The sequence below is a fragment of the Torulaspora delbrueckii genome, chromosome 4 (assembly GCF_000243375.1).
Source record: "Torulaspora delbrueckii CBS 1146 chromosome 4, complete genome".
Classification (NCBI taxonomy): domain Eukaryota; kingdom Fungi; phylum Ascomycota; class Saccharomycetes; order Saccharomycetales; family Saccharomycetaceae; genus Torulaspora; species Torulaspora delbrueckii.
Genome location: NC_016504.1, coordinates 156,750 through 184,343, shown reverse-complemented (window position 1 = coordinate 184,343; position 27,594 = coordinate 156,750). Strand labels below are relative to the sequence as shown.

The 27,594-nt window shown below is 41.5% G+C and overlaps 16 protein-coding genes across 16 annotated transcripts; 9 read left to right on the top strand and 7 right to left on the bottom strand.

Moving 5' to 3' along the window:
- Position 1: 1 nt before the first annotated feature.
- NTE1 (lysophospholipase) lies at positions 2 to 4,930 on the top strand (the record flags this gene model as incomplete). Its single annotated transcript, XM_003680847.1, has 1 exon — positions 2 to 4,930. One exon carries the CDS (start codon positions 2 to 4, stop codon positions 4,928 to 4,930), a length of 4,929 nt encoding a protein of 1,642 aa, XP_003680895.1.
- Positions 4,931 to 4,997: 67 nt separating this feature from the next.
- On the bottom strand, positions 4,998 to 5,255 carry LSM3 (U4/U6-U5 snRNP complex subunit LSM3; the record flags this gene model as incomplete). Its single annotated transcript, XM_003680846.1, has 1 exon — positions 4,998 to 5,255. One exon carries the CDS (start codon positions 5,253 to 5,255, stop codon positions 4,998 to 5,000), a length of 258 nt encoding a protein of 85 aa, XP_003680894.1.
- Positions 5,256 to 5,578: 323 nt separating this feature from the next.
- On the top strand, positions 5,579 to 6,532 carry MRPL4 (mitochondrial 54S ribosomal protein uL29m; the record flags this gene model as incomplete). Its single annotated transcript, XM_003680845.1, has 1 exon — positions 5,579 to 6,532. The coding sequence occupies one exon, from the start codon at positions 5,579 to 5,581 to the stop codon at positions 6,530 to 6,532; it is 954 nt and encodes a 317-aa protein (XP_003680893.1).
- A 53-nt stretch (positions 6,533 to 6,585) lies between these two features.
- OGG1 (8-oxoguanine glycosylase OGG1) lies at positions 6,586 to 7,749 on the bottom strand (the record flags this gene model as incomplete). Its single annotated transcript, XM_003680844.1, has 1 exon — positions 6,586 to 7,749. One exon carries the CDS (start codon positions 7,747 to 7,749, stop codon positions 6,586 to 6,588), a length of 1,164 nt encoding a protein of 387 aa, XP_003680892.1.
- Positions 7,750 to 8,090: 341 nt separating this feature from the next.
- On the top strand, positions 8,091 to 10,940 carry PIF1 (DNA helicase PIF1; the record flags this gene model as incomplete). Its single annotated transcript, XM_003680843.1, has 1 exon — positions 8,091 to 10,940. One exon carries the CDS (start codon positions 8,091 to 8,093, stop codon positions 10,938 to 10,940), a length of 2,850 nt encoding a protein of 949 aa, XP_003680891.1.
- Positions 10,941 to 11,014: 74 nt separating this feature from the next.
- On the bottom strand, positions 11,015 to 13,069 carry SEC39 (Sec39p; the record flags this gene model as incomplete). The annotated part of the gene is made up of 1 exon (XM_003680842.1): positions 11,015 to 13,069. One exon carries the CDS (start codon positions 13,067 to 13,069, stop codon positions 11,015 to 11,017), a length of 2,055 nt encoding a protein of 684 aa, XP_003680890.1.
- A 167-nt stretch (positions 13,070 to 13,236) lies between these two features.
- MFT1 (Mft1p) lies at positions 13,237 to 14,283 on the top strand (the record flags this gene model as incomplete). Its single annotated transcript, XM_003680841.1, has 1 exon — positions 13,237 to 14,283. The coding sequence occupies one exon, from the start codon at positions 13,237 to 13,239 to the stop codon at positions 14,281 to 14,283; it is 1,047 nt and encodes a 348-aa protein (XP_003680889.1).
- A 92-nt stretch (positions 14,284 to 14,375) lies between these two features.
- Positions 14,376 to 15,143, bottom strand: RPS1B (40S ribosomal protein eS1; the record flags this gene model as incomplete). Its single annotated transcript, XM_003680840.1, has 1 exon — positions 14,376 to 15,143. One exon carries the CDS (start codon positions 15,141 to 15,143, stop codon positions 14,376 to 14,378), a length of 768 nt encoding a protein of 255 aa, XP_003680888.1.
- Positions 15,144 to 15,775: 632 nt separating this feature from the next.
- Positions 15,776 to 16,465, top strand: TEM1 (Ras family GTPase TEM1; the record flags this gene model as incomplete). The annotated part of the gene is made up of 1 exon (XM_003680839.1): positions 15,776 to 16,465. One exon carries the CDS (start codon positions 15,776 to 15,778, stop codon positions 16,463 to 16,465), a length of 690 nt encoding a protein of 229 aa, XP_003680887.1.
- Positions 16,466 to 16,502: 37 nt separating this feature from the next.
- Positions 16,503 to 19,361, bottom strand: ORC1 (origin recognition complex subunit 1; the record flags this gene model as incomplete). The annotated part of the gene is made up of 1 exon (XM_003680838.1): positions 16,503 to 19,361. The coding sequence occupies one exon, from the start codon at positions 19,359 to 19,361 to the stop codon at positions 16,503 to 16,505; it is 2,859 nt and encodes a 952-aa protein (XP_003680886.1).
- A 279-nt stretch (positions 19,362 to 19,640) lies between these two features.
- On the top strand, positions 19,641 to 20,867 carry ECM7 (Ecm7p; the record flags this gene model as incomplete). Its single annotated transcript, XM_003680837.1, has 1 exon — positions 19,641 to 20,867. One exon carries the CDS (start codon positions 19,641 to 19,643, stop codon positions 20,865 to 20,867), a length of 1,227 nt encoding a protein of 408 aa, XP_003680885.1.
- A 161-nt stretch (positions 20,868 to 21,028) lies between these two features.
- Positions 21,029 to 22,096, top strand: SMA2 (Sma2p; the record flags this gene model as incomplete). The annotated part of the gene is made up of 1 exon (XM_003680836.1): positions 21,029 to 22,096. One exon carries the CDS (start codon positions 21,029 to 21,031, stop codon positions 22,094 to 22,096), a length of 1,068 nt encoding a protein of 355 aa, XP_003680884.1.
- Positions 22,097 to 22,235: 139 nt separating this feature from the next.
- Positions 22,236 to 23,348, top strand: ERV41 (Erv41p; the record flags this gene model as incomplete). Its single annotated transcript, XM_003680835.1, has 2 exons — positions 22,236 to 22,266; positions 22,333 to 23,348. The coding sequence occupies 2 exons, from the start codon at positions 22,236 to 22,238 to the stop codon at positions 23,346 to 23,348; spliced, it is 1,047 nt and encodes a 348-aa protein (XP_003680883.1).
- Positions 23,349 to 23,423: 75 nt separating this feature from the next.
- GMC2 (Gmc2p) lies at positions 23,424 to 23,987 on the top strand (the record flags this gene model as incomplete). The annotated part of the gene is made up of 1 exon (XM_003680834.1): positions 23,424 to 23,987. One exon carries the CDS (start codon positions 23,424 to 23,426, stop codon positions 23,985 to 23,987), a length of 564 nt encoding a protein of 187 aa, XP_003680882.1.
- A 63-nt stretch (positions 23,988 to 24,050) lies between these two features.
- Positions 24,051 to 25,427, bottom strand: ITT1 (RBR-type E3 ubiquitin transferase; the record flags this gene model as incomplete). The annotated part of the gene is made up of 1 exon (XM_003680833.1): positions 24,051 to 25,427. The coding sequence occupies one exon, from the start codon at positions 25,425 to 25,427 to the stop codon at positions 24,051 to 24,053; it is 1,377 nt and encodes a 458-aa protein (XP_003680881.1).
- Positions 25,428 to 25,816: 389 nt separating this feature from the next.
- On the bottom strand, positions 25,817 to 27,439 carry POB3 (FACT complex subunit POB3; the record flags this gene model as incomplete). Its single annotated transcript, XM_003680832.1, has 1 exon — positions 25,817 to 27,439. One exon carries the CDS (start codon positions 27,437 to 27,439, stop codon positions 25,817 to 25,819), a length of 1,623 nt encoding a protein of 540 aa, XP_003680880.1.
- Between the last annotated feature and the right edge of the window lie 155 nt (positions 27,440 to 27,594).

Here is a 27,594-nt window from a genome sequence, read left to right as displayed (position 1 = left end):
GATGAATTCGCAAGTTTCTTCGAATGATTCCAGACGCTCTTCAGAACCGCAATTACCTCAATTGCCCCAACAGCTTAACGTGTCCCACAATAATGAAGGTTGGATGGCCGCCTTATTCAACTTCACTTGGGTCATCAGTTACTTTCTCGTTGGAACCACAGTGTTTATCACCAAATGGTCTACCTATTTAATGACTCTATGCCTACTGCGAGTTCCAAGATGGGTATTCATCAAGACTAATAAACAGCATCTAACGATATCGTTTCCGACCTTTTTGGTTCTAGCCACTTTGACCGCATATGTCATCTATTGCATCATGAAGGGCAATGTGTTTGCTCAATACAAGCGATTGATTCCCGATGAAGCTGAAGATGAGTTGAACCCAGAGCTGTTAAAGAAAAGTTCAATACTACGAAACAGTCAAAGTAAATCAACTAATAAGTTGATCGAGGGAAAGGAGAGGACCGGTAACAAGTACAGTGGATATGGCGATCCCGACGATGACTCCTATAGGACATCCCATTTGGATCAATTTTTAAGTGCAATCAAAATATTTGGTTACCTAGAGAAACCGGTATTCCACGATTTAACGAAGAACATGAGAACTCAAAAGATGGATGAAGGTGAAATACTACTGCTAGATAGTTCTATTGGATTTGCCATAGTCGTTGAGGGTACATTACAAATATATCATAAGGTAGAACAGGAAGATACGTTGGACGGTGACAAAAATGTATCAAGCAAGAATGACGAGGGGTTTGAGACTTTAGAGTGTTTGAAAGATACAGAGTCACCTATTGACTATAGCCATATCGAGGATTTTGATGATTTCACAAACGATGAACAAACGGATGCGTCTGCCTATATCCGCTTAAAGAATGGGTTTGGTAAGTTTCAACTTCTGAATACTGTGAAACCAGGTAACCCAGTATCGTCCTTGGTCAATATCCTAAACCTTTTCACGGAACCATCTCGCAATATGGACTGGGAAAATTTAGCTAGTCGCTCACCGTCAGTCGATGTCAGTGCTTTCCCATCTCCATTCAATACGTTTTCTGCTAACATGAAGGATGAATTACCAGTAGAGAATCACAGTAACTTATCGTCTGTTGCATCTCCAAGTTCTTTGAATCATTGTACTACACCGGATAATTTAGAGATTAGTGATGATAATTTGCCTTCAGTTGCTATTCCAAAAGTTGTAGCGCGCGCAGCAACTGATTGCACTATCGCTATTATACCACCTCAGGCGTTTGCAAATTTGACAGCCAAATATCCTCAGTCAGCCTCTCACATCATCCAAATGATTTTGACTCGATTGTACAGAGTAACGTTCCAAACTGCTAATGATTATCTGGGACTTACTAAAGAGATTATGGATATGGAGGTTCTACTGAACAAAACGGTTTCCTATGATTTGCCCTTCTACCTGAAGGAAGCGGTCGTAAGGATGGCCGATGACGAGCATTCGAGTGATGGATTGGATATCAAAAGTTCACTCAACCTCGACAACCGTGAGAGTAGCTCCCTTGCGAAGGAATCTCGTGCTAATGTAAGCAAGACCGTGGAGAGGCCAAAATTGAGATCTCCAAATAATTATGCATCAACAGCATCTTTGCGTGGATCGAGACATGTTGTTTTAGGCTCAAGGGATCATTTGAATCCTGGTGATTTACTTTCGAGTGTACCACTATCCAGGAAAGAATCTTCAGGAACGGGAGGCTCGAAAGTGCAAGACAAATTGGTCACTCCAATATCGTCTCCATTATCACCTAAGAACTATCAAAACTCCGCATCATTGTACTCCAAAACCTCTAATCAAGCATCGCACTATTCAACCACATCTTCGATGCTCTCTCGTGGGGTGAACTCGCTCGCGAACAAGCGTCCCAGTAATAACGGGAGCTCTACTTCAGGTTTTCATCCGGCATTAAGAGATGAGGATTTGAAAACAAGATCATTTTCTGCCGCTCAAGAAGAGACCGAGGAGTCGTCTCTAAGAATGGCTTTGGTGGAGGCAATGTTTACTTATCTCGGTATAAGCAGGGAAAACATGGTAGCCCCACCAACTCCTCCATCGACATCTATTGATGGTGAGAGCAGTAGCAGAAACCCCAGTTCAACAAATTTGAGACACAACAGTATCATGACGTCCTCGGGCCTTTTTCTCACACCATATGCTACACCATCTTCCACTTCTGCCACTTCTGCCAACCTGAGAATTTTGCCCAGTGACTATGCAATAACGTCACAGAAACAAAAGCCAAAGAAGAGAAAGGTTTACCGCGAAGAAGTATCTCCCAATCTTGATTATGAGTCAGCCAAAAGCGAGTTCTCCCAGGGTATTGAAGTGCAATTTTTCAAGCAAGGCTCAGTACTTGTTGAACAAAACTCTAAAGGGAAAGGACTATTTTATGTCATATCTGGTAAAATTGATGTAACAGTCTACTCAAGAAGGCCTGAAAGGAAGATTAACTCTAATCGCCGAGACAAGGCTGAAGACCATAAAGTTGAGAACCTTTTGTTTACCGTAGGAGCAGGTGGTGTAGCTGGTTACCTATCATCCCTCATTGGGTACAAATCATTCGTCAATTTAAAGGCTAGGACTGATGTTTGTCTTGGTTTCCTACCCAACAGAGTTCTAGAAAGGTTATGCAGCAAATATTTCATGATTTATCTGCGGATTGCTGAAACTCTAACAAGCCTCCTTTCGCCCAAAATGTTGAAGTTCGATTATGCAGTAGAGTGGATCCAATTGTCTGCCTCAGACACTTTATTCAAACAAGGTGATCCCGCTAACGGTATTTATCTTGTATTGAACGGTAGGTTGAGACAGTTGCAAAGGAAAGAAGAGGAAAAATCGGCAGATGACGAAGCAAACCTCTATGAGAGAGATGACACTGATGGTGGCGACACTGATCGACTAGAAACCACCGGTGAACTGGCTCAAGGCGAAAGCTTTGGTGAGGTGGAGGTTTTAACTGCGATGGATCGTGTAGGAACTATTGTTGCTGTTAGAGATTCGGAATTGGCGCGTATACCAAGAAGTTTGTTTGAGCTCTTGGCATTGGAGCACCCTTCTATTATGATTCGTGTATCCCGATTGGTTGCAAGAAAGATATTGAGTAATGGCAACGGGCAATCCGGATCTTCGAAAAATGATAAGGGCCCAAATTTCGACTTCAGTGATCCAATTTCCCAGACTAGACCAACGAATGTTAATTACAACCATAATTCTCCACAGCATCATACCACCCCTGGAACGATAACCTACAGAACGCTAACGATTCTTCCCATAACTTCTGGATTACCTGTTGAAGAAGTCGCTATGAAGCTAGTCCATGCGTTCAAGCAGGTAGGGCGTTCTACCATTGGGCTAAATCAGAGAACAGCACTAACCCACCTTGGTCGGCATGCATTCGATAGACTGGCGAAGTTAAAGAAAAGTGGTTATTTTGCTGAGTTGGAAGAGATGTACGAAACGGTGGTGTATATTGCGGATACGCCTGTGAACTCAAGTTGGACTAAAACGTGTATTGCTCAGGCAGATTGTGTGCTATTGTTGGCGAATGCTGCTGCTTCACCAGAGATTGGAGAATATGAAAAGCTTTTGCTGAATTCAAGAACTACAGCAAGAACTGAGCTCATCATGCTACATTCAGATAGATTTGTTGACCCAGGATCGACACACAAGTGGTTGAGATATCGTAATTGGGTGGATTCACACCACCATATACAATTCGCTGTGGATCCTCTAGGGGTTGAAGGCGACACCAAACATGCTGGCCTGAATAGTGGCGCCTTTGGCTTGATGGATAAGTTAATTCAAGGTGAGTTTAGTAAGAAGACGCAACAAAATATTTCGAAGCTGGTCCCTGACTCGATCAAGTCGAGGATGGAGAATTTCTCCTCGAAATTTAGTGATAGAAAGCGTCACTATTACTCTCCTGCTCATAAGAATGACTTCTTACGGTTGGCAAGAATCCTGTCGGGACAAGCCATAGGTTTGGTTCTTGGTGGTGGAGGTGCTAGAGGTATCAGCCACTTAGGATTCTTGCAGGCGATAGAAGAACAAGGAATTCCGATTGATATGATCGGAGGGACCTCTATAGGTTCCTTTATCGGTGGTTTGTACGCCAAGGATTATGATTTAGTGCCAATTTACGGTCGTGTCAAGAAATTCGCTGGCAGAATTGCGTCAATCTGGAGAATGATGACCGATTTGACATGGCCCGTAACTTCCTACACCACTGGTCATGAATTCAATCGAGGTGTTTGGAAGGCTTTTGGAGATGCAAGAATTGAGGACTTCTGGCTTCAATACTACTGTAATTCGACGAACATCACGGAGTCGGTGCAAGAAATACATTCATTTGGTTATGCTTGGAGATATATTAGAGCTTCGATGTCTCTTGCCGGTCTGTTACCGCCACTAGAAGACAGGGGCTCAATGCTCTTGGATGGTGGTTATCTGGACAATCTACCAGTCTGGGAGATGAAGGCTCGTGGTTGCAATACTATTTTCGCGGTGGATGTGGGATCAGTAGACGACAGAAGTCCTATGGATTATGGAGACTCCTTGAATGGGTTTTGGATTGTGTTAAATAGGTGGAACCCCTTCTCAGCACATCCAAACATACCAAACATGGCTGAAATTCAAATGCGTCTGGGTTACGTAGCTTCTGTCAATGCACTAGAGAGGGCTAAGAGAACTCCCGGTGTGCTGTATGCGAGACCTCCAATCGAAGAATATGCCACGCTTGATTTCGGTAAGTTCAGAGAGATTTACGAAATAGGTGCCCAATATGGCCATGTCTTCCTCGATGAATTACAGAGACAGAACAAGATGCCCTATATCCCAGGATCGAAGACAAACGCCTTAGAAGAGGACGTCCCAGAGTTCTTATTGCATAGGCGTAATAGCATCTGATAGACATGTAAAATTACCTAAGAAATCATTTTAATAGAATACACATTAACGAAATAAACAAATACAGTCATTCATCATCAGGAGGAGTGGTTATCAGTGTGACACTGTCACCTCTAACAAATATCATCTCTGAATTTTTCTCTGTGGATTTTAGTTCACCGCTCTCCAATTGATATATGGTTTCAACTGCATCGCTCAAAACTATATTGCAATGGGAATCAAACGCCTGCAAAGTGCCTATCAGCTCCCTGGCGCCACGTAACTTCACATAAACTCTCTCATCCAAATTCAATTTCAATAGGTCTAAAGGTGTCTCCAAAGACATTATGACAAGCAAAAATTACCGTCCGAAAGGGAAAGCCAAATCAAACTATCACAATGCAATTCCGAATACTTGCGACAACCTTCAACAAGCTCCAATTAATCTCAATTAATGATAATTTAGCCTTCAACAACTGTTAATATGGTATACTTCCATGAAATTTGTTAGACAAGCAGAACAACGTAGAAAGCGAGCCATTTTTTTTCACTATCACGATCGATGAAATTTCATTAAATATTGACCAACTTCAACACTCTTTGTAGAAGTGAAGGCAGGCGATCGTGGTGGTATTTTACCATTTAGAGACATTGTTGGTGTTGGAAATCATGTTGTGTAAGAGAACCTTTCAAACGGCCGCTAAAGCCTGCGCGAGAACGAGGTATACGAAGCCTAAGCCGAAACCACAACCTAGAGAACGTGTGAACCTTCCCAGTCAGAGAACGCATCATGATAATGATCTAATTATTAGTGCACCTGTTCCACCCACTGTAGAGAATATAAAGTGCCCGGATGACCATCCTTTATGGCAATTTTTCGCAGATAAGAAATTTATGAGAACTTCTGAAGAGCTAGATTCTCAATCCAGATCGTGGACAATTCCAGAGCTTAGAAGAAAATCCTTTGATGATTTGCATTCATTATGGTTTACTTGTTTGAAGGAGAGAAATATTTTGGCCAGAGAAAATCACCTTCTGAAGAACAATGTGGAGGGATTCCAGGATAATTACCAAGATGTTTCGGAAAAGATTAGAACTACTATGTGGAGAATTAGACATGTCTTAAGTGAGCGTGATTGGGCTTTCAAAATTGCGAAGGAGGAATTTGCCTCTGAGAGAGAAGCATTTACAGCTGTATTTGAGAAAGAGTTTTTGGAAGCACCAGCGGAAGAAGATGAAGAGAGTTTTGAGAAACTTTCAAGATTTCAACATTCTGTATTCGGCATAAGCGAGTTTATTGATGATAATGTCGTAAATCGTACATTTGTTGATGGGCTCAAGCTTGTAGCAAATTTAAAAGTAAGAAAGTTTGCCAGTAGGGATACTACGATACAAAAGTTCCTAGAGGAAACGCGTTCACAAACGATAACTGACGCAGGTGAGTCTTTTGTGCTCTTCACCGCTGAAAACAATGTGAATGATATCAAGGAAGCTTGCCAGGCTGTCGAAGAGTTGAGAAAGAGTGGAAACTCTGTCTCTAAGTACGTTGAATTGGATACTGTCGCCAAATATATCAGACAGTTGGCTCAAGCCCAAACCAGCAAGGAAACTACCGCGCATTGAATATAATTCCCTCTATAAATGTATCCTGTATATATTGACATGCCAATGAAACATCAAACATCCGCGTATGCTTCAACCTTAAGCTCTGATACCACTTTCCTTTTTGGCCTGCCCGTGTTACTATATTGTACCTCTTCTTCCGTTACAACTTCGTTTACAACATCATTGTTAACTTCGACTTTGACCTCCAGTTTACGCCTCTTTATTACTCCACTTGAGGTAACTCCACTGGTCTTGCCTATCTCGTTAGAGAAAAGCACGCCTTGAGCCCATCCCGCATAAGGACCCCACTTCTTTAGGAACATTAGTCTAATCAGGTCAAGTTCAAAGTTAATCTTCTTTCTTGTGATGGGCATTGATCTGTACCTTTCTGCTAAATCTTTAATGTCACTCTTTTTAGCTTGAAATTGGTAATCTCTCTTAGCGATCCTACCAACGTGCACATCAACGGGTACAACTTCGTCCATACGAAGTCCCATGAGACATATACAATCAGCAACCTTGGGCCCTACGCCCGTGTATGTCATCAAATGCTCTCTCATTTGCTCATATGTCATATGAGATCTGAGATACTCCAAAAATTGAGTATCATCAGTAAAACCCTTCTCCTTCTTATCCTGGACCATTTGCTTGGCAGTCTCCATTATATATTTAGCACGATATCCGAATCCCAATTCTCTCAACTGTTCCTCACTTGCTTTATTGGCAATCTCATCACTTGTTGGAAAGGAAAAATAATCCAGAGAATCAAAAGTACCCAGTTTATTCCCATAATTGGTGCTCAGGCCATGACACATCTTAGTTATTCTTGAGATATTGTTATTACTAGAGCAAATAAAGGATACCAGTGTCTCCCATGGCTCCTGGCCAAGCATTCTGACACCTTTAGGTTTAAAATCCTCGAATCTTGAGTCGTTAGGTAGCCACTGTTTTGAGTGGAGATCATGTAATGATACTTCCAGCCTGAAATATTTCACTAAATGCTCCTTTAAAACCTTTAGATCACAAGTATTATCAAGAGACGCATACTCCAATACTTCAGGACTAGGTTGCCTCAATATCACCACAGAATAGCGGCCTTTACTACCAATCTTCATAGTCGATGAGTAGTGATTCTTGACTTCATTCAAGACCCATCTGAAAGCTTGACCTGCCTGGAGAACATTCTCCAAATAAAGCTCACCGTTGGCAATATTTATCTGAGCAAACTTGGACATTAAAACCCGGGGTTTTGTGTGATTTTACAGCTATAAGTTACGCGTTTCAGGCTTGTAGTCAACTGAATTTTTCAATTGGACGCGTCTTATTCGAACTCATCGCACTACTTAAGGTTTAACAACCAACAACTGGAGCTACAAAGAGGAGAGTTTAACTTATATTGAGTACTAGGTATAACTCATTGGCCCTAATTTTTTCTTTAAACTCTCTCCTGTTCGTCATTACTACAATCGTCGTATACTGAGGAATTTCAAGACTTCAGAGGCACAAAAGACGATACCTGAGTTACAGTGATTGAGCACTTTTCGGAAGGGCTTTTAGTGTGAGAACTAATGCATTTATGTTTTTATGGCTTCAAAGTTCTCGAAAAGCAGCCTTACTGAATCATAAAATAAAAGTTACTGCTGGAAGAAACATTCTGCCAGGGAGAAGGACGGTAATGACCATAAGACGGCTATCAAAATCATCATCATCAGTTCAAAGAACCCTAAAGACGTCTCGAAAAGAAATTCACACTCCTAGGAATGATTATGATGAGCTAAATGATCTATTATCTGATTCCGATGGCTGGGAAGATGACATTCACGTTGAAAGAGTAACACCAGTGATTAAAAATGGTGTACAAAGTTCTTCGGCAAAAGTACGTAATGAATTCTCAGATGCAGATGATTCAATGATTTGCGAACTTTTACAAAGCAAGAAGATTGGAAAAAGTCTTGCTGGTGCTTCATCGGAACCCTTTCGTCACTACCCACCTCGCAATTCATTCTCTAGCCACACGTCTGATGGGCTGCGGCGACCTATCGTGGAAAGCACGCAGCAAGGCGACTTGTATGCAACGGAAGATAGTAGATTGCTGCTTTCCCTACTGAGAGGAGAAGATTCCTCGAGGATTAGCGAGAACCACAACGCAATTTCCAAAGGAAATACCACGAAGAGTGAGCTTGAACAGGCAGGAGTAAGTTTGACACTGGGCACTAAAGACTTGGAAGAAAACTTTCTTCTGGGTGAACTAGACGAGAGGGAAGTAGCCCAAAATATTCCAGAATCTGGAACGGTACTTCTCAATGATATAAGAAACGAAGATCAGGTTAAAATTGCATTAGAAGAAGTCCAAGATGTTAAACCATCAAATGTCAGCAGGAGCATTGATATTGTCAGCGAGCCAGAAGGGGATAGAAGCTTTGAAATCGTTGAAGAACCGGAAAGAGTGCAATATGCAGAGAAATTTGCATTATTAACTCAGAGACCAGGCTTACAAAGTACTCAAGAACTAGAAAAGAGATTAAAGCTGAATCCTAAAGTTAAGATCATTGTTCCCGTTAGGCTTAGTAAAGAACAGGAAGACGTTCTTCGCTTGGCCGAAGCTGGCCATAACATATTTTACACAGGAAGTGCAGGATCTGGTAAGTCAGTGTTACTACGTGAATTAATAAAAATATTGAAGAAGAAGTACGGAGACGACCAGGTCGCCGTCACGGCATCTACAGGACTAGCAGCTTGTAACATTGGAGGTGTGACAGTGCATTCTTTTGCAGGAGTGGGCTTAGGGAACGGAGAAGTTACTAAGCTTTATAGAAAAGTCAGGAGATCAAGAAAGCATATGAAACGCTGGGAATCTGTGAGTGCACTTGTCATTGATGAAATATCCATGGTAGACGGAGAATTACTTGATAAAATGGATTTCATAGCGCAAAAGATCCGCAAGAATCGAAAGCCATTTGGCGACATACAGCTTATATTTTGCGGGGATTTCTTTCAGCTGCCGCCAGTTTCTAAAGATAACAACAATCCAACTAAATTCGCATTCGAGTCATCTCTCTGGAAAGAAGGCATAGACATGACTATTCTTTTGACCAAAGTTTTCAGACAACAAGGTGATACCAAATTCATCGAGATGCTGAATAAAATGAGATTAGGACAAATTGACGCAGAAACAGAAAGAGAGTTCAAAAAACTGAACAGACCATTACCGCAGGATGAAATTATTCCTGCTGAACTCTACAGTACGAGGTCTGAGGTTGAAAGAGCAAACTATTCACGATTAAGCAGGTTACCAGGCAAGGCACATATATTTCACGCGATTGATGGTGGTGCACTAGAAGATAGAGAACTTAGAGAAAAGCTTCTGCAAAACTTTTTAGCGCCTAAAGAGCTACAATTAAAAATTGGCGCCCAAGTAATGATGATAAAGAATATCGACGCGACCTTGGTTAATGGGTCTTTGGGTAAAGTAATTGATTTTATCGATCCGGAAACTTATATGTTTTACGAGACTATAATAAGAAATCCAGATCTTCCAGCAGAATCATTAACGAAGCTAAAAGATAACCCCGAGCTCTTGAAAGAGACTTGGGCAGCATATTGTGAAGACGAGGACAATGATACCCCAGTGCGCCAAAAAACCATAAAGGATGCCTTTTGTAAGAATGATCCAGAAGAGTCCGTAGCTCAGCTTGGGGAATCAATATTTGACTTTTTGAAGGATCAAAGTACTGACGATAGTGAAACTAGGGAAAATTTAGAACGTAAGAGAGAGTTGTTGAGGCAAGTCCATGAGAGTTCAAAGGCAAAGAGAAAATTACCTTTAGTTCGATTTAAAACGTCCGATTTATCTACAAGAACCATTCTGGTAGAACCAGAGAGTTGGGCTATCGAGGATGACAATGAAAAGTCATTGGTATCCAGAGTTCAATTACCGTTAATGTTAGCGTGGTCGTTATCGATTCATAAGTCTCAAGGTCAAACACTTCCAAAGGTTAAAGTGGATTTGAGAAGAGTTTTTGAGAAAGGACAAGCATATGTCGCATTATCGAGAGCGGTATCCAGAGAGGGTCTTCAAGTGCTCAATTTCGATAAGTCAAGGATAAAAGCACACCAAAAAGTTGTCGATTTCTATTCAACGTTGGTGACAGCCGAACACGCTATTAAACAATTGGACCCTAAAGTGACAACAAGTGAAAATAACAAAAGGCGTAAAACTGAGCCAGAACCCAACGTGGTGTTGAACCAGAGGCGCACAAGACAAGCCCGATCGAGGTCCAAGAGTCAAAATGCTCAGAGTGGCATAGCTGCAATGTTACTGCAAAGGGCTAATGGTAACCAGACGAATGTGAGGCGGAATAGGTCATTAGCTGAAAACCTTGCAACAATTGATTCTACTGAAGAGTCGGACAGACATGCTCTTTGAAATCACGTCCGCCAATAGTTAGCTTCATTAGGAAAGCAGATATAACGAAGTAATCTAATTAATGTTACAAATTCTCAACGTCGACTTCCTGAAAGTAAGCTAGTAAATTTACTAGAAACCCCATTCAATAACACATTAGCTTGCGATGAATTACTAGATTCTCCAAGGCCATCCTCCGAATATTGTGCGTTAATCGGGTCTCGTGTTATTAATTCCAGCTCCAATGCACTCCATTGAGATACGATCGCTTCCGATTCCTCAACTGGACATACATGCAACAAATCTCCAAGAATGTCCATCTGGACAGCCAAAATATCAACAGGCGCTTCTCCATCCGGCCAGAGAGGATCGATAAACTTACCGACCTGAAATATAGTTGGCCAATGTTTGGAGATATGATCCAATTTTAGCAACTTCTTGGTTTTATCTAGTGCAAAGTTAAAATCCATATTGGCCAACGAGTGGTCTATGTGGAGGGCCAAAATACTGGCATACTCCTCATCAGAGGGTTCACTGCTTAAGGTTGTATTTTGTAAACCCATTTTGAGCTTTTTGAAGATACCAACAGTTTTCCAGATATCTGTATACAGATCAGGATTTAACTCCAGAAGGAGTGATATGAGTTCTAATGGTCTCGAGCTAAAATCGAGTATATCAGAAGGCTTGAATGGAACACCTTTACCCAAGTTGAGCGAGTATTTTGATAGCTCATTGGCCACTTCAAGTAAGGCTGTCATGTGATTGTATTTGTGGTTGCTTCTGGTATTGAGCAGTTTTAATGTCTTTTGTGCATTTCTCATTTCAGGTCTGGTGCTTAACCCGTTTGAGGCCTTGTTGAAGAAATGCCAGAAGTACTTAACAAGGACATCTTCCTCCACATTAGAATTAAATTTGACTAAAAATTCATTTAGTAAATCGAATTTACCCAATTCCAAAGCAGTTTCAATGAAGGCTGATGCCTTTTGGGTTGAGGACAAGCAAGTGAAAACCGTTGCATCCTCCGAACCCATCACATCCATTATTAGCGAGATAGTATCCGCTATATTTCTGTTAGTATTGTTAGAAAGCATTTGCTCTCTAACAACAGAAGAGAATTGAGCAAGTTGTGACTCTTCACCTTCCTGCGAAATGGAGTATAGTTCCTCTAAATTATAGCGTTTGTAAACAGACTGTATGCATTCGGCGTAGTGCTTCAAACGTGTAACTTTTATAGTGTAGTTCTCGACCTGAATATTATCATCGATACTTGACAGTAAGTTGGATAATTCTGACGAGCCTGAGGTAATAAGTACATTCGAGCTGTTCTCAAAAATTATTTCGGCTGCCCTGGATTGTATCTGTGAATCATACTGGGCCTCCTTAAATGAATGACGCAGCTCCGTTAACAGGTGATGGAAAATTCTGAGGTTGCAGGCGGAGTTCAGTGGGAAATTATTCTTGGAAAACACCCTGTCCAAGAACAAATTGTACAGGTTGTTGTTTGTCAGGAATGGGATGATTTCGCGGTTAATTACAGTAGTGTGGAACTCGGTTTCAGATTTTAAAATAATCTCAAATACTTGCGAAGGCTCCATTTGTTCAAACTCTTCTATACTGGTAGAGCGACCCAATCTCTTATTAATGTGTTCCAGAGGTTCTATGATGCCATGGATCCACGCCAAGAAAACAGAGTCTTTTTCAACCAGATCCCATAATGGCTTATATAAAGCGGCATGTTGTGGCTTGAATCGGTTGCACAGCAACATACGTCTTCTCATCCACTTTGCCTCAATATTTGTCAACTGGTGTCTTTCATCATCTTTTAAGTCGGCTAGGCGGGATTTCACGTATTGCTTCGTTACTGTAGTTCGCTCCAGAATCGTATTGTGATCCATCTCCACTATAGGAATAAGGTTATCGTCCGCTCCAACCAACTGAACGAGCAGATCCTGCCCGTTGAGATCCTCATCACATTTGGAATCAAACAGGAATCGCAGATGAGCTGGATCGTCCATTTCTGGCCATAGAACACATACTGCATCATACAATTCCTGTCGAGCTTCGTAGTGTATTAGTAGTCTCTTCAAATGCTCCGCATCTCTCCTAGTGGCGAAGACCGATGCCAGTAAGTACAGTTGGTGCTCTAACATCAAGCCTGCCCAGCAAGCCTATTCTGTATCTGGTATTTGTTAAATTGTGATCTTAAGTGAAGGACTATTAAGGCATTTTTCAATTTATAGTTTATAGTGAAAATATACAAACACGAACAAGAACAAACTCTTCATCGAATTGAATTTCAGAAGCCCCTTCACGCTTAATGACTTCAACCAATCCTCTCCAGACAGAACAGGTTAGAAACAAGGTCCTATACAGTGAAGTGGACGTGCAACACAATGGCTATTTAGAAGCATTGGGAAAAGTTACAAAACTGGCCAAGAGCATCCTAAATAGTGGGTTACAATCATACGAAGCACAGGAAAATGTACAGTTCGGTATTGAGCATGTGCAGGAATTGGAGCAAAATGCCAGTTTGAAGTTTATGGAGTACCAATCATCATTAGATGTTAAAAAATTAGCCCAAGAGAACTGGGAACAATCAAACCACGAAACTATCGATACTATGGAGACAAATATGCCAAGCATGATAAGTGATTTAAGGTCTGCACATGAAAGTCTGCAAGAAAGGATCGAAAGAGTACGAGTGTTGTATGATTCAGTGACTAAAGTGAATACTGAAGCCGAGAATCTCTTAGAAGGAAACACAAGCCTAACCGCTACACTTTCTGAGTGGGAAGAGGAGCTCGGAGCTCCACTAACTGATAAACTGATCAAGAAGGGGTACTTGAGGGAAGCTGGAACTTCGGGAGGTGAACAAAGGTACCGCGCTTACGATAATTTCACTAAAGGACCAAAAGAGTTGAAGCACATGAACCAGTCAATCAAAGAAGACATATCAAGATTGACAAATGAATTGGGTAGTTACAAGGAAAAATGGTTGCAGGATGCAGAGATATTTACCAGAATTACATCCGTTTTAAAGGAGGAGCTAATTAAGCGGGACATGAACGTTGATATCGATATGGAAGAAGAAGAGGAGGAGGATGAAGAAGAGGAAGAAGAAGATGATGAAGAAGAGGAGGGGCACGAGCAGGAGCAGGAGGAAGAAATAGAGGAAGAAGAGGATGAAAATGATGATGAAGAGCAGGAGGAAGATTATGATGAGAATCTACACGACGATGAACCAGTGGAAGAAGGCATCAATGAAGATAATCCAGTTAGAGATACTATCAGCCACAATGAACCAGTGGCTGATGAAGGAATGACTGAAGACGCAGGTGTAATTAATGATATAGAAAACAGATAATTATAATAATCAAAGAGTTTGAAATTATACAAATTATTGTATACAGATAAAGGAAATGTGAACAAATACTATACGATTAAAACGATACCCGCTTACACAGTTTCCAAGATTTCATCCTTGAAACCAGAGACTTTCTTACCGGTTTCTTCGTCAGCACCTTCACCATGCAAAGTCATCAAAGAACCCAAGTCGAACTTTGGTTGTTTCAACAACTTGACCTTTCTGATGTGAACGTTTTGCAATGGGAAAATGTCCTTGGTAGCATTTTCAATTTCTTTGTTGATAACTTCTGGGATCAACTTGGAAGTCAATTGAGCCAAAGTAGAGTTTTGAACTTCTCTAGTCAAGATTTCGGAGATAACCTTTCTGATAGCTCTGATGTGAGAAGATTGAGCGTAACAAGTTCTCTTAACTTGGTTAGCTTGCTTTCTAGTGAAGGCAATGGCGAAAACTCTCAAGATGTATTCATCAGAAGTCTTAACAGTAACGTTAGCTTCGATCAAAGTTTGCCATTTTCTAACCATAGATCTCAATTTGTCAGTGGTGAAGTCCATACCGTGGAAGTTGGTCAACAAGTTCTTACCTTGAACTTCATCAACTCTCAACTTAACCTTTCTGAAAGAGTGATCTTCAGAACCTTGTAGATCAGCCAAACAAACTTCGACAACTCTACCTTTCAAGGCATCAGAAGCACTCTTCAAACCAGTGGATTTGTTGACCAAAGTCTTACCAACGTTTCTGTTCTTGAAAGTGGATGGAGCCTTGATATCGTACCATTCCTTCTTGGTGAATGGGTCGACGACCTTCTTCTTTAGACCCTTCTTACCTTTGGATAGTCTCTTGTTCTTGCCAACAGCCATTTTGATTTGGTATTACTTGGTTATATGAACAATAATTCAAGAGACACAACAGTTTCAGTCAACTTCTCTTTTACAGAAGCTAAGTTGAAACTTTGGTATTATTGCAGATCCTGCTAGAGAGAGAATGAGTCCCCTCCCAGACAGAGGTTCCTACTAGGCTTACCTGGTGATTCCCTCTAAACCGAGCGTGGCCCTCACTGGGGCCAACCAACTCCTCTGTCAAAGGCTCTGTTACTCTCCGCCTAGCCTAGACAGACCATCTGCCTAGCTCTGTCCAGCATCTCTGCCAAGCACGCCAAGTCCAGCCAGTTTTGCAACTTTTTCGCCCAAAAAACCGACGCAAATGAAATTTGAGTTTTTCAGAAATTTCAGAATTTTTCAAAAAAAATTAATTTTCAAAAAATGTTCAGAGTTTAGCGAACTGTGACGGTGTCCGGATCTCAGGAAAACAGTCACTTGAAAAAAGGGCCTAATAGTCAATATAGCTTAAAAGGGAACTAATAGATTCCTATTCGAATACTCGATGCATCAGGATGAGATTAAGTAGATTAAGAATTGCAATTGAGGGTTCAATTGAGGGTTCAATTGGGTTTGCATTGAATCTTAAGAGTGTTTGAGAGGTTTTAGGGTAAATGAGCGAAGCACAGGAGCAGCAGGAACTGCCGAAGGCCAAGAATCGAGTCGATGTACAAGTGGGACTAGTTGGTGATGCACAAGTAGGTAAAACGTCCCTGATGGTTAAATATGTACAAAACGTGTTTGACGAAGAGTATACACAAACTTTAGGGGTGAATTTTTTGAAGAGGAAAGTTAGTATACGTTCTACGGATATAGTATTCTCATTGATGGATTTGGGTGGACAAAGAGAATTTATCAATATGTTACCAATTGCATCGTTGGGGTCTTCAGCGATAGTTTTCCTGTTTGACCTTACAAGACCAGAGACTTTGAGCTCAATAAAGGAATGGTACCGGCAGGCGCATGGTCTTAATGAGACGGCTGTGCCGTTGTTGGTTGGGACAAAATATGATTTGTTTGTTGATCTGGATCCCGAGTATCAGGAACAGTTATCGAGAACAAGTATGGAATATGCACAGGTTATGGATGCCCCACTGATATTTTGCTCGACGGCGAAGTCGATTAATGTGCAAAAGATCTTTAAGATTGCACTAGCAAAGATCTTTAAATTAACGCTTACAGTGCAGGAAATTAATGATGTGGGGGATCCACTTCTTATCTATAGGCATTTGGGTAATCAACGACATGATAGTGATGAAGTGAGCCGAAGAAGTTCACCATCTACGCGATCTTCAACTTCATGAAGCCATAGATATATATTTACGAAATGCATACAAATTGTCATAGACCTTTCAAACTTTCATCCTGTTCTAAAGCTTTCTTGACATCTTCCGAAGAGATGTTCAGTTTCACACATGATATTTTTTCGTTTTTCATACTTTGCTTGATGATAATACCAGCTTCTATCATTTGATTGATGACAAAGTCCCAAGAAACAATTCTCAATTGTTCCGGCGTGACGTCGCTACCTTGGTGGAATAGCACGCGGCTTATCTCTTCCACAAATTTGTTCTTGGCATTTGCTTCAATCAAGAGTCTGATTTCGTCGATGATGTCACCTAGCTGCTGCTCTTGCAAGCCCGTCTTCTTCATTAGTTTCAATAGTGCATATAGGAACAACTTACCTGTGAAGGAAAGTCTTGAGATAAATCTTGTGCTTTGAGAGTTAGTCGTTTCGTTTAATGCTCGCATGATGTGAGATATGTGAACCGTCTGTACACCTTCCTGGTCATTCGCGTCCTCTGCATCATCAATATCTGACTTTGACGTCTGCTGTCCATCGTAAGAATAGCCGTGTTTGGCCATGTAATGTTGTTCGGCGATCTCGGCGGCTCTTTTGCATACTTTCAGTGCCCTTCTTGCATCACCACTGACACTGGCGACTTTTCTTGAAGCGATTTCGATAGCATCATCAGTCATTCGCAGTTGTACCTTCTTTATATGAGAAGGTAACTCTTCCTCCTGCACATCCTCCATGATATAGGCACTACCTGTCTTGGTATCCTCGTAGAAGAAAGAGTTGTTCATACCCTTTAATCGAAATTCGATAATTTTCTTCAACTCTTCGTATGTGTAACCGGTGAACATAATTCTTGTAAACCCAATTCTCGAAGAGACTTTGTTCCCCAACTGACGTTCCGGTAAATCCATTGTATTAGCAACCGCGATGACAATCAACTTGGCATTTTCATATGTGGTCCAATTGAAAAAATTGTACATGATATCCTGAGTCTTGTTTACCAGTGCATCTAGCTCATCCAATAGAACAACTACCGGTCTCTTTTTGTTTCTTGGGACTTTGTTAAAATAAAATTCTAATGACTCCATTGCAGCCCCCCAGGTTAAACTCTCACCCATAATTTTATTCCACAAGAATTCATAGCTATCGGTAGGCTTCACCATCTTCAGGCCGTTAATCTCCACAAATTGGAAAAGAGGAAGCTCATTTTGATCAGAAGATCTTTGTAGTTCCTTAATGACTTCCTTCACAGTTAAAGTCTTCCCAACTCCTGGTGTTCCTGCAACATAGACAGTGGTTGCCGAACCTGACTCGATTGCACTGTATATACTCAAGTAAATGGAAGCAAATTCATTCTCTCGAGCGGGTAAAAAGTCTTGGAAGCTCTCGGACTTCATAATCTCTTCCCTATCATGGGATGAATATAATTGTTTCTTAATCTTGGAAAAAATGGTCTCTACAACTTCATGCTTTTTTGGTGTTCTCAACTTATTCTCCAATGCAGCAACGTCCAAACCATCGTTCATTTGGTTGAATTCGGCAAGCTCAGTAAGATCGGGTATATCATTGACAGATTTAAATCTTTTTGAGAATGGCGTGTATTTCTTCTTTGCACGGACAACATTTCTCTTAGTAAACTTCCTTGCCAATGAATTGCTAGCAACCGACGAACGTGAGTCGGGCGTAGGTGTGACTTCAACCTTACGCTTCTTCTTGATAGTTTGCTCCTTCTTAGGTTTTTGTCTCTTAGATGTGACCTGGGATAGTGGTACGTCTTGTTCGCCGCCAGAAGAGCTGTTATAGTCGCTCTCGGTCAACGATGGCTCCGAAGAAAGGCGTTCTACCAAGTGAGGTTCAAACTCTGGTTCCTTTTCTTCATCGTTTGCCGATTCTTCCGTCGAACTTACATCTGGAACCACTTGAGCTTTTTTCTTACCATTCTCTTCCCTTTCCTTCGATTCCCTGCTCACTAATACCGGGCTGGATTCTGAGGTTTCCTGAGCATCGTCGTAAGCACCCGACGAAGGCGATGATGATGTATCAGGTGAACTATCACTTTCTTCTTTGTAAGAAACCACTTCTGGGCTCTTCGACGGCTTGACTACCTTAGAAACATTTGCTTCCCATGCATCATCTGAATCTTCGCTGGCACTATCCGTGTCGGGCTCCAATTTTATGTCACTGGAACTTGGTGCACCTTTGCCATTGGCGCCATGTTTCCTGCGATGTGATGATTTACGTTGCGAGTTCAAAGACTTCGGTACAGATAACCTTTTCAGATGCTCTTCAAATCCTTTCGGGTCTGAGTTCAAAAGCAGTTTTCTTTCCTTGGCTATATTAAAAGGAGCAAAATTCTCACCGGTAGGCTCACAGATATATCTTACTAAGAAATCCTTGTCTTCTTCGAACTTTTCTCCAACTTCCTTGCGTTTAGCCTCATCCATTATGTTAGCAACGGCCAAAAAATCTTTAAGCCATATTTCAGAGAGCTCAGCGGTAAGGTAAATCTCTCCCTTATCGATTTCATTGACCAATTTATCTCTGTAAAACTCAGGTGGTCTATTCTCAGCTGCAAGCTCTGGTTCGAACTTTGCATAATAAAATTGCGGCTGCAATTCGAACCATCGCAGGTAGGAAAAGGCCCAAAGTTCTACTATATTATTCAAAGTGTTGAGACGAATCTCATGGATTAAATAGACCGAATATGATCCTGTAGCTGGATCCTTCATGATAACACTATCACCTCGCCCAAATGTCAAACCATCATTCAACCGTTGCAAGAAGGCCAATTCAGCTCCACCTCTCTTTCTTGATCTTCTTCTATCATCCCCAATGATGTTCCCATGCTCATCTGTAGTAACAACTTGCCATCCGTTCAAATCTCTTTGGGTATTTGCCATGTTTCAAACACTCAGACTTCGATCGGTACGAATTAGCCTAAACCACCAGATCCTCGCTCAGACTTATTCTAAACGTGGCGAGTTGTCTGCTGCTGGAAATGAGTCACCAAGCTTTATTAGAACGCGTCTTTCGCTGTGTTTATTATTGATGTTGTACCTGTCGGAAGGTAACCTTTAATCATTTGATTCGGTGTTAGAATCAGCGATGAACCACGCTTAAACAGCGTTGAACAAACTGAGGTGAGATAGAATCCAAGGCTTGCTTTCTAGTCGTTAGGCATGCGAATCGGTCGGATTCTCAGGTTTGCGGAAGATCTGACGGCTTTTGAGACATTGGTGCTGTGGATTCGACTGATATCATCTGCACTAATTATAGCACTGGGTTTGGCTATAACAATTGGACCTGTAACCGCTCCTAGAACATTCAGGGTCGCTAAGTTTGGTACCAAGTCTACTGATATTATTGGTGGTCTCTTCAAGGAATTGAAAGAGGCCGTTGAGGTGTATGGTTCAACAGATGTTAACAATGGTGTGGGCTTAACCACTTCAGAGATATTCATTCTTACAGCCTATACAGCCAGTCAGATCAATGATGTCCCACAGTATATTGCTGTTTCTATCTACGGAAGGTGCGATATCAGTTTCAATACAACGCAAGCACTCAATAAGAAGGGAGAAGTAGTGGAAGTGAGGAACTCTTCAATGGTAGAAGTCTGCCATCGTACGGGTCGCGATTATGTGTTCGATTACCGTGAAGTACTTTCACAGCTTGGTATGGATATTGTTCTAGTTTACGCCTACGATCAGGAGGTATCAGCACCATTGGGGTTGTCTAATACTTACAATGAGTATATGAAAGAACTGCGACGGAAGAAAGTTAATATGGCCAATCTATTGATCTCTGCCCTTGTCCTGGAAGGTGCCATTCTCATATTAACCCTGTGGTATTATACAATAAAGGGACGGCTCATAAATCCGTTGAAAGAGCGCATCCTTGGACATACAATATCACTTCTGTCGCTTGTTGTCTTTATTTTGGGGCTAACAGGTACGATAAGTTTGGCGTGGCTTGCACTTAAGCTAAAAAATAGGATTATAACTGAACTGAGTGTCTACGGTTTTACTTACGGCCTTGGGTTCACCTGGTTCACGTGCCTATGGCTCTTTGCATTCGGAATACTTGTATCCACGCTGGCTTGGTCGGGTCTTGAATGGTGCATGTCCGATGTTCAACAGCCCTACAACGATGGCACTCAAAATAACATCCTGCGGTACCAGACTGGAGTATTCACTGATGCTGGTGATGCTTCTAGTAACAATTTATCTGATGATGGAGAATCGTCCGATAATCATTTGCGACTCACGCGCAGTGGTGGAAGAAACGCTTCTGTGGATAGCGATAGCGCTGAAGAAGTGGAACTACAGGATATTGCATTGTACTCAAGTGATGACAGTGACGTCAATTTCAAGAGGACTTTAAACCCGTCATCGACCATGTATTTTTGAAATTTTTTTTTTTTGGTACTTTAATTCAAGTGTCAGAGATTTAGTTTGTGGCGCGCCGCATATAATGAAGCCAAGTGAGCTACAGAAAATAGATCAATGGTTAAATTGGTTCCTCAAATTTCCTGTACGACCCAACAATCCAATAAAATTAACTCACAGTCATGTTAATTTTTAAAAGATTGATCGTGTGGATTATTTTATTTGTGATTGCCCTAACACAGCTCCTACTTTATATACCAAATTTCAGCTGCAGAGGGTCATCAGCATGCTTAGATCAATTCAATTTCTCGATTATAGGCTCCTCTAGTGTCACGCAAGATTTCATAAACAGCATCAAGGAATTTTTGAAACTTTTATCATATTTGGCAATCGATATGGGGTGGTCTAGGGACTTAACAGATTCAGATATTTACAGAGAAGAGAAGTTGGTCGACACCTTCGATTCAGAGAATGTTTACAAAGTCAATTATTTCGGCTATTGCAAGAAACGACATGGAGAACGTCTGTATTGTGTTCAAAACTGGGGTAGTGGAATGGATGTTCTGGGAATCCTAGTGCGGGACATAGGAATTCAATTGGGTATGTTATCTGCGTCTCACCAAAACGACACTCGCTTACTGGGAGATTCGATGGTATTGACCTATCATCTGGCTCTTTCATCCTTGAGAAGATTTTTGAGAGGAGACCAAGGAAATGCACTCTCAAAGCTAGTCATTTCCAAAGACGATTATGCGAGCTCTAAGTCTGACGCTAAAACTTCTCGCTACTCTAAAGGTGTGGACATGGCATATCTTCTCAAAGTGGCCAATAAATTTCTGTTACTCATAGAGCTTTGTGAACTGTCAACAAGTTTACTATTCTTAACAGCCGTGATATGCTTTGGCATAGCCCTTTCAATGGGAATTAAACTTCGGATCATTCCATTAGTGTTAAAGATTATGATATCAGCACTCGCTTCTTTGGCGACAATAACGTTTACGGGCACGATAATCTATTTTCTGGCCCTCAGATCTCTCCAGCCATCGAAAGATCCACTACAATCATCAACTAAATGGGACATCATCAAAATAAACCTAGGACCTGGGTTTATTATAGGTTGCATCCGGTATGCAATCCAAATCATTCTCATACCATTAGCATTCCTGATAGCCAGGCATTACAGCGCAAGGGAGAAAGAGACCAAGGAAGCTAAAATTGAACCTCCAGGCTTCCAGAACGATTGGCTTTAATTCTCATCGCTCGCCATATTAGACGCGCAGTTGAAAAATTACCAGCGTGTAAGAACAGTTAATAGACAATCAATAGCGACAATTAAGAACAATACTATCTATTAGGTAGGCTTCATAACTCTCTTTTCGCTCAAAGAACATGGCAGGATTACGATCCTTTGATGCATTCCGTATGTGCCCTAGCCTTACAAGATTTTGAATGAACGAATGTTACTAACCATTGACTTTCTGGATAGCCAAAACTGATGAAACTCACCAACAGAGATCGTTCAAAGGAGGGCTTAGCTCGGTAATGACCTATTTGTTCCTCCTATTCATGTGCTGGACCGAGTTCGGAAGCTATTTCGGCGGATATGTGGACCAACAGTACAAGGTCGATGGCGAAGTGAGGGAAACATTCCAAATTAACATGGACATGTATGTGAATATGCCCTGTAACTTATTGCATATCAATGTGAGAGACAAAACTATGGACAGAAAAGTTGTGTCCAAAGAGTTAAGCATGCAAAACATGCCCTTCTTCGTTCCCTATGGCACCATGGTGAACGATATGAAGAAGATAGCAACTCCAGATCTGGATGAAATATTGGGAGAAGCCATACCGGCACAATTCAGGGAAAGAATGGATCCCAGCGTTCTAGAGGCAAGTCTCGGAAGCGATGTGACCTTTGATGGATGCCATATATATGGTTCCGTGCCCGTCAATAGAGTGGCAGGAGAACTTCAAATTACAGCCAAAGGATGGGGCTACCAAGACTTTGAGAAAGCGCCCGTCTCGGAGATCAATTTCTCACACGTTATCAACGAGTTTTCTTATGGGGATTTCTTCCCATATATCGACAATCCACTCGACAACACTGCCAAGATAAGCATCGTGGATCGTCTAATGGGATACCTCTATGATACATCAATTGTCCCAACGGTCTATGAGAAATTGGGAGCTTACGTTGACACCAACCAATACGCTGTCAGTGAGCGCCAGTTCGACCAGAAGAGTACGAAACGCGGCTCCACAACAGTACCGGGGATATTCTTTAGATATGATTTTGAGCCTCTTTCGATTTCGATCAAGGATCGTCGCCTCTCTTTTATCCAATTCATCATTAGACTGGTCGCACTTCTCTCCTTTGTAGTTTACATTGCATCCTGGACCTTCAGAATGGTAGATTTGACGCTTATAACAGTGATGGGTCCCAAATGGTCATTGCGCTACCAACCTAACTCGGACTCAAAAGGCCTTCTTGAGCGTTAAATGCCACTTGACAAAGTTAAGCATACAAAGCTAAGCGTCAAAGCAGGCTAACAGGAATTTGATAGTTATTAAATAATGGATGGGAAAAGTTCTAGTCAAAAGCAAGTGTCTTTAAAGCGTTCTGGCGTTGAAGTACCCCGGTTAAGTGAATTAGCCGCCGAGTGGCAAACTAAGAAATATGGGGAACAGATTCAGGATCAGGTTCTTAAGGATAAGATACTGATCAGAATCAAGGAGGCCACTGCTTTGATCAAAGATTCCGCTTCAAAACAGGAAGGGGTGGGCGGCGACCATGTGTATAGGATGGAATGGGACCAGTTATACGATATTTCCGCGAATGTCATGGATGAGTACACTAAAAACGTGGATACAATCCTCACTCAACTCGATCAGCTTTACCGAGTATGTATCAAACATTTACTAGAGACTCAGCATTACGTTTTACTAACTTTACAAGAAATTATACTTGTGGCAAGATCGGTGTTCCTGAAGGACTCCCAGACAGGAGCCACTGTCGTTGGACGAGCGGAAGAATGGATGAAACTGAAAGAACATCAGCTTGACCGCAAAGGTGCGGAACTTGATCGGTCTGCAAGTGCCATCAAATGCGCCATCGAGCGCTTGACAGCTAAAGACTAGTTGTAAAAACTGCTTTCCACTATATTTACAGATTAATATATATATATATTTACCATCTGATTATTAACTAGCTCCTGGCATTCCTTCGAATAAACGAGCGTAGCATCCTGATTTGGGATTTTTGAAATGGGCATATGGGTCCTCAGGGTATAGATCCACTGCACACAGGTAGCAGAACATTGTATCGCAGATGGCACATTTCATCTTGTTACAACCCTCGCTTCTCTGGACCACTGTTCGACACTTGGGACACCTTTGCAAGTCGGATCCCTCTTCTTCTACGGCCAAGTCAAGCATTCGTTCGGCTAAAAAGTCCTTGGCCTCATGCTCGATAATCTTCTTACCGTATTTGGCTTCCAGAGCCCTTTTACGTTCACTGACGGTATCCATCAACTCCACATATTCCTCGATGACATTCCTAGGCATTTCTACCTTCTTACCACACCTGTTAACATAACCGTGCCATGAATGTAAGCAGTCGAAACAAAATACGTATTCACAGCTTTTGCACTCTATCATCGAATCATTCAGATCTTCTTTGACACACCATTTATTACATCGTCTGCATGTAACGCACGCGTATAGACAGTGTTGTGAAAGCTTCGAGGCAGCCTGAGAATAGAATAAATCAGCGTATCGCAGACATATCTCATCGCATAATATACCTTTGAAGAAATCTAGCGGAATTGTTGGTTCAAAAATGACCTTCTTGATCTCGCTATAGCTCTGTAACTTGTTCAAATCTAGCTCTTGGTACTCGCATTCTGGACATCTGACTCGGGTCAAATTCCCTTCCTCGATTAACGCTTTAAAATAGCTCTTTGTACAAAGCAAGCACAAGAGATGACCACAGGGTAAAGCTATCATCTTGCTACCTTTCTTCGTCTCCATGCATATGCAACAATCAAAGTTACTTCTTTCCATCTTTTCTCTTTCTATGACAGAACTAATCGCTGCAAATAATTTAAACTCTTCCTGCGAGTTGCAGTGTCTTTCATTGCAATCAAATAATTCTTTGGCTATATCACTGGTCAGAAAACCAAATAATAGCATCAGAGTTGGCGTTGAAGGCTCAAAAGTATCTAAACTGGAGTCTGTGAAGACACCAAACTCTTGGTAAATGGCATCGCGGATTTTTTCCTGGTCTCTCTGCGACATCCATTGGGATTCTATCGTAAATTTTATCCCACGACGTAAATCTGGATATAGAGTACTATCAATTGTAAACTTTAACGAGTCCTCCGTCAGCTCCGAAAGTACTAGCCTTTGATCATTGTATGTTACAGTTATATCTTCTGGAAGCGAGACTTTGAAGGGCAAAATACCAGTTACTTTTGAACTATCCATTATTTCATTGTGAGAATCATTACAAGTCTTCATTTCAGGGTACATATCCCGTAGAATTTTCAGATCATCTGTCAGGTTAGCCCTTTCCCCCATTTCGTATAGTCGTGTACTCTTGAGTCAGACTTTGATCAATCTGAGGGAATATCATATGATTAAGCCAGCCGGCGAAGAGAACGCTGGTGCTTTTTATTCCTTCAACTCTGAGTTGTTGTCATGAGAAGAGTAGCAGTTTAAAGAAGCGATTGTAGTCAGTGGAACTGTAGATCACCACGTGATAGTTATCGATAGTGAAGCTTCAAAGTAAAGCCAAAGCAGAACTTGCCATTCTACCAGTCTTATACTATGCCAAGCCTAAAGCACATCGAGTTTTACCTTGGGTGTAGGAAAAATAGGTTGATACTTGGCGAAAAGCTATATTACAGCACTAAACTATAAACCCGAATTTACATATACAGTGTAGTTGAAATATAAGCAGATGCAGATTATTCAACTTTAGCTTTCTTAGATGGTCTTTCGCTTCCACTTCCTTCTCCTTCTTCGTCACTGCTAGCTGCATCTGAGTTGAATTCCTCAGCAATATCATCGTCTTCTGAGCTTGCATGAAACTCTTCGTCAAAAGATTCTTCGTCTTCGGCTGCTGATCCCATGATGACATCCTCGTCGTCACTATCTGAGCCAAGAGCACTCTGCAGCCTTTCCTGTGCCTCTTTATCCTCGTTTTTCACTCTCAGATTCTTTGACTTCAGGAACTGTTCCAATAGTTGTTGCTCTTCTTTACTTATATTGGCAAATGTTGTGGACCCTCTGTTGGAACGAAGTAGAATCTCTAGATCAAAGGTCTTTGAAGAAGTAGAAGTTTGACCAGCCCTTGAAATGTTCACTGAACTTACATCGGAAAATGGGATGTATAAAGTGGGTTTAGTCAGGAAGAAGAAAGCGTTATCCAAAGGATATAGGTAGCCCTCGTTAGCTTTGTAAGAACACGATACAGCGCATTGATCGTATTTGGACTTGTAAGCGCCCGGTACAATAACCCTCTTACCAGTCAAACCTTTCAGCACATGACTTATTACAATGTGTGTCTTTGCGTCATACTGTTTCATCAACTTCTCTTTGTAGTTAGCATCGAAATCTTCGTCCTCCAGATTCAATTGCACTTCTGTCTCCTCATCTTTTTGAAACTGCATAACCAGGAAAGGATAGGTGGTCTGACCTTGACGTAATGGTGGCTCGATCGACAGGACAATCAAGTGGTGAATATCATCGGCTTTGGGCAGAGAAACAATCCTCTGGATTTGACGGTGTTGCAATTTGTATTCGTATGTCTTACCTCTAAGTCTGATAGAGTTCTTGTAGATGTCAATATCATAACGACCTCTTGGCGTTGCAAAGAAAACGTCTTGAAACGAGACAATGGAGTCACCAGCGACTTCACCAACATCTGCCTTCTCCTTCAGTTCCTCATGGAAGGCTTCTGCCATAGTCTTTTTCTCCTTTGGTTCCTTGGTCATTTCAACATCCTCCCCATCTTCCTTCTTGGGCATTTCGTCCTCGTTCTCATCTTCAACTTGACCTGGAATATAAAATCTCATTTCGACCATTTCATCTCCCGCTGGTTGGTACTGCTCATCCTGAATGTTAAACTCAATCGCCACTTCATTTTTAGAAGTCAAGTTGGTGTTGTTTATGCGTGCATATGGAACTTCGAAAGAAGGCTTACCATTAACGGCAAAGATCATCTCATTTCTAGCCAGATCGGCTTTACCCCAGTTCCAACCACGTAGGGAGTGTTCTTTCAGTTCAATTTGGACGTTGAATCGACGATGGAAGTCGTTCTTTATCAAATTGAAGTCCTCCTGCGAAAATCCATCTAATTGAACAACACCTTGGTTTCTTGTATTAATCTTCAACTCATATCCCCTACAGCCTCTGCTCCATTGCACAGTGTAGAGTTCAGTAGCAGGTAGTAGGAAGGGAGCTTTGGCCTGGTTTGCTGAAGAACCTCCACTAGCTGTCGCTTTCCAACCCAGACCGGAATCTGCAATACGGAATCTACCGTTGAATTTCGACTGGTTCAAGTAAATTCTATCAAAATCAGTACTCATGCTAGCTATGCAACGGAGATCAGTACTTGAAACTAGTAGATATCTACTACTCTTGAAGGTTTTCAACTGAAGGGACTTGTTCAAATGAACCGTTTAAAGCTGAGCCAAATCGTTAAAAATTATCATAATACCAATTCTATGATTATAAACCGTTA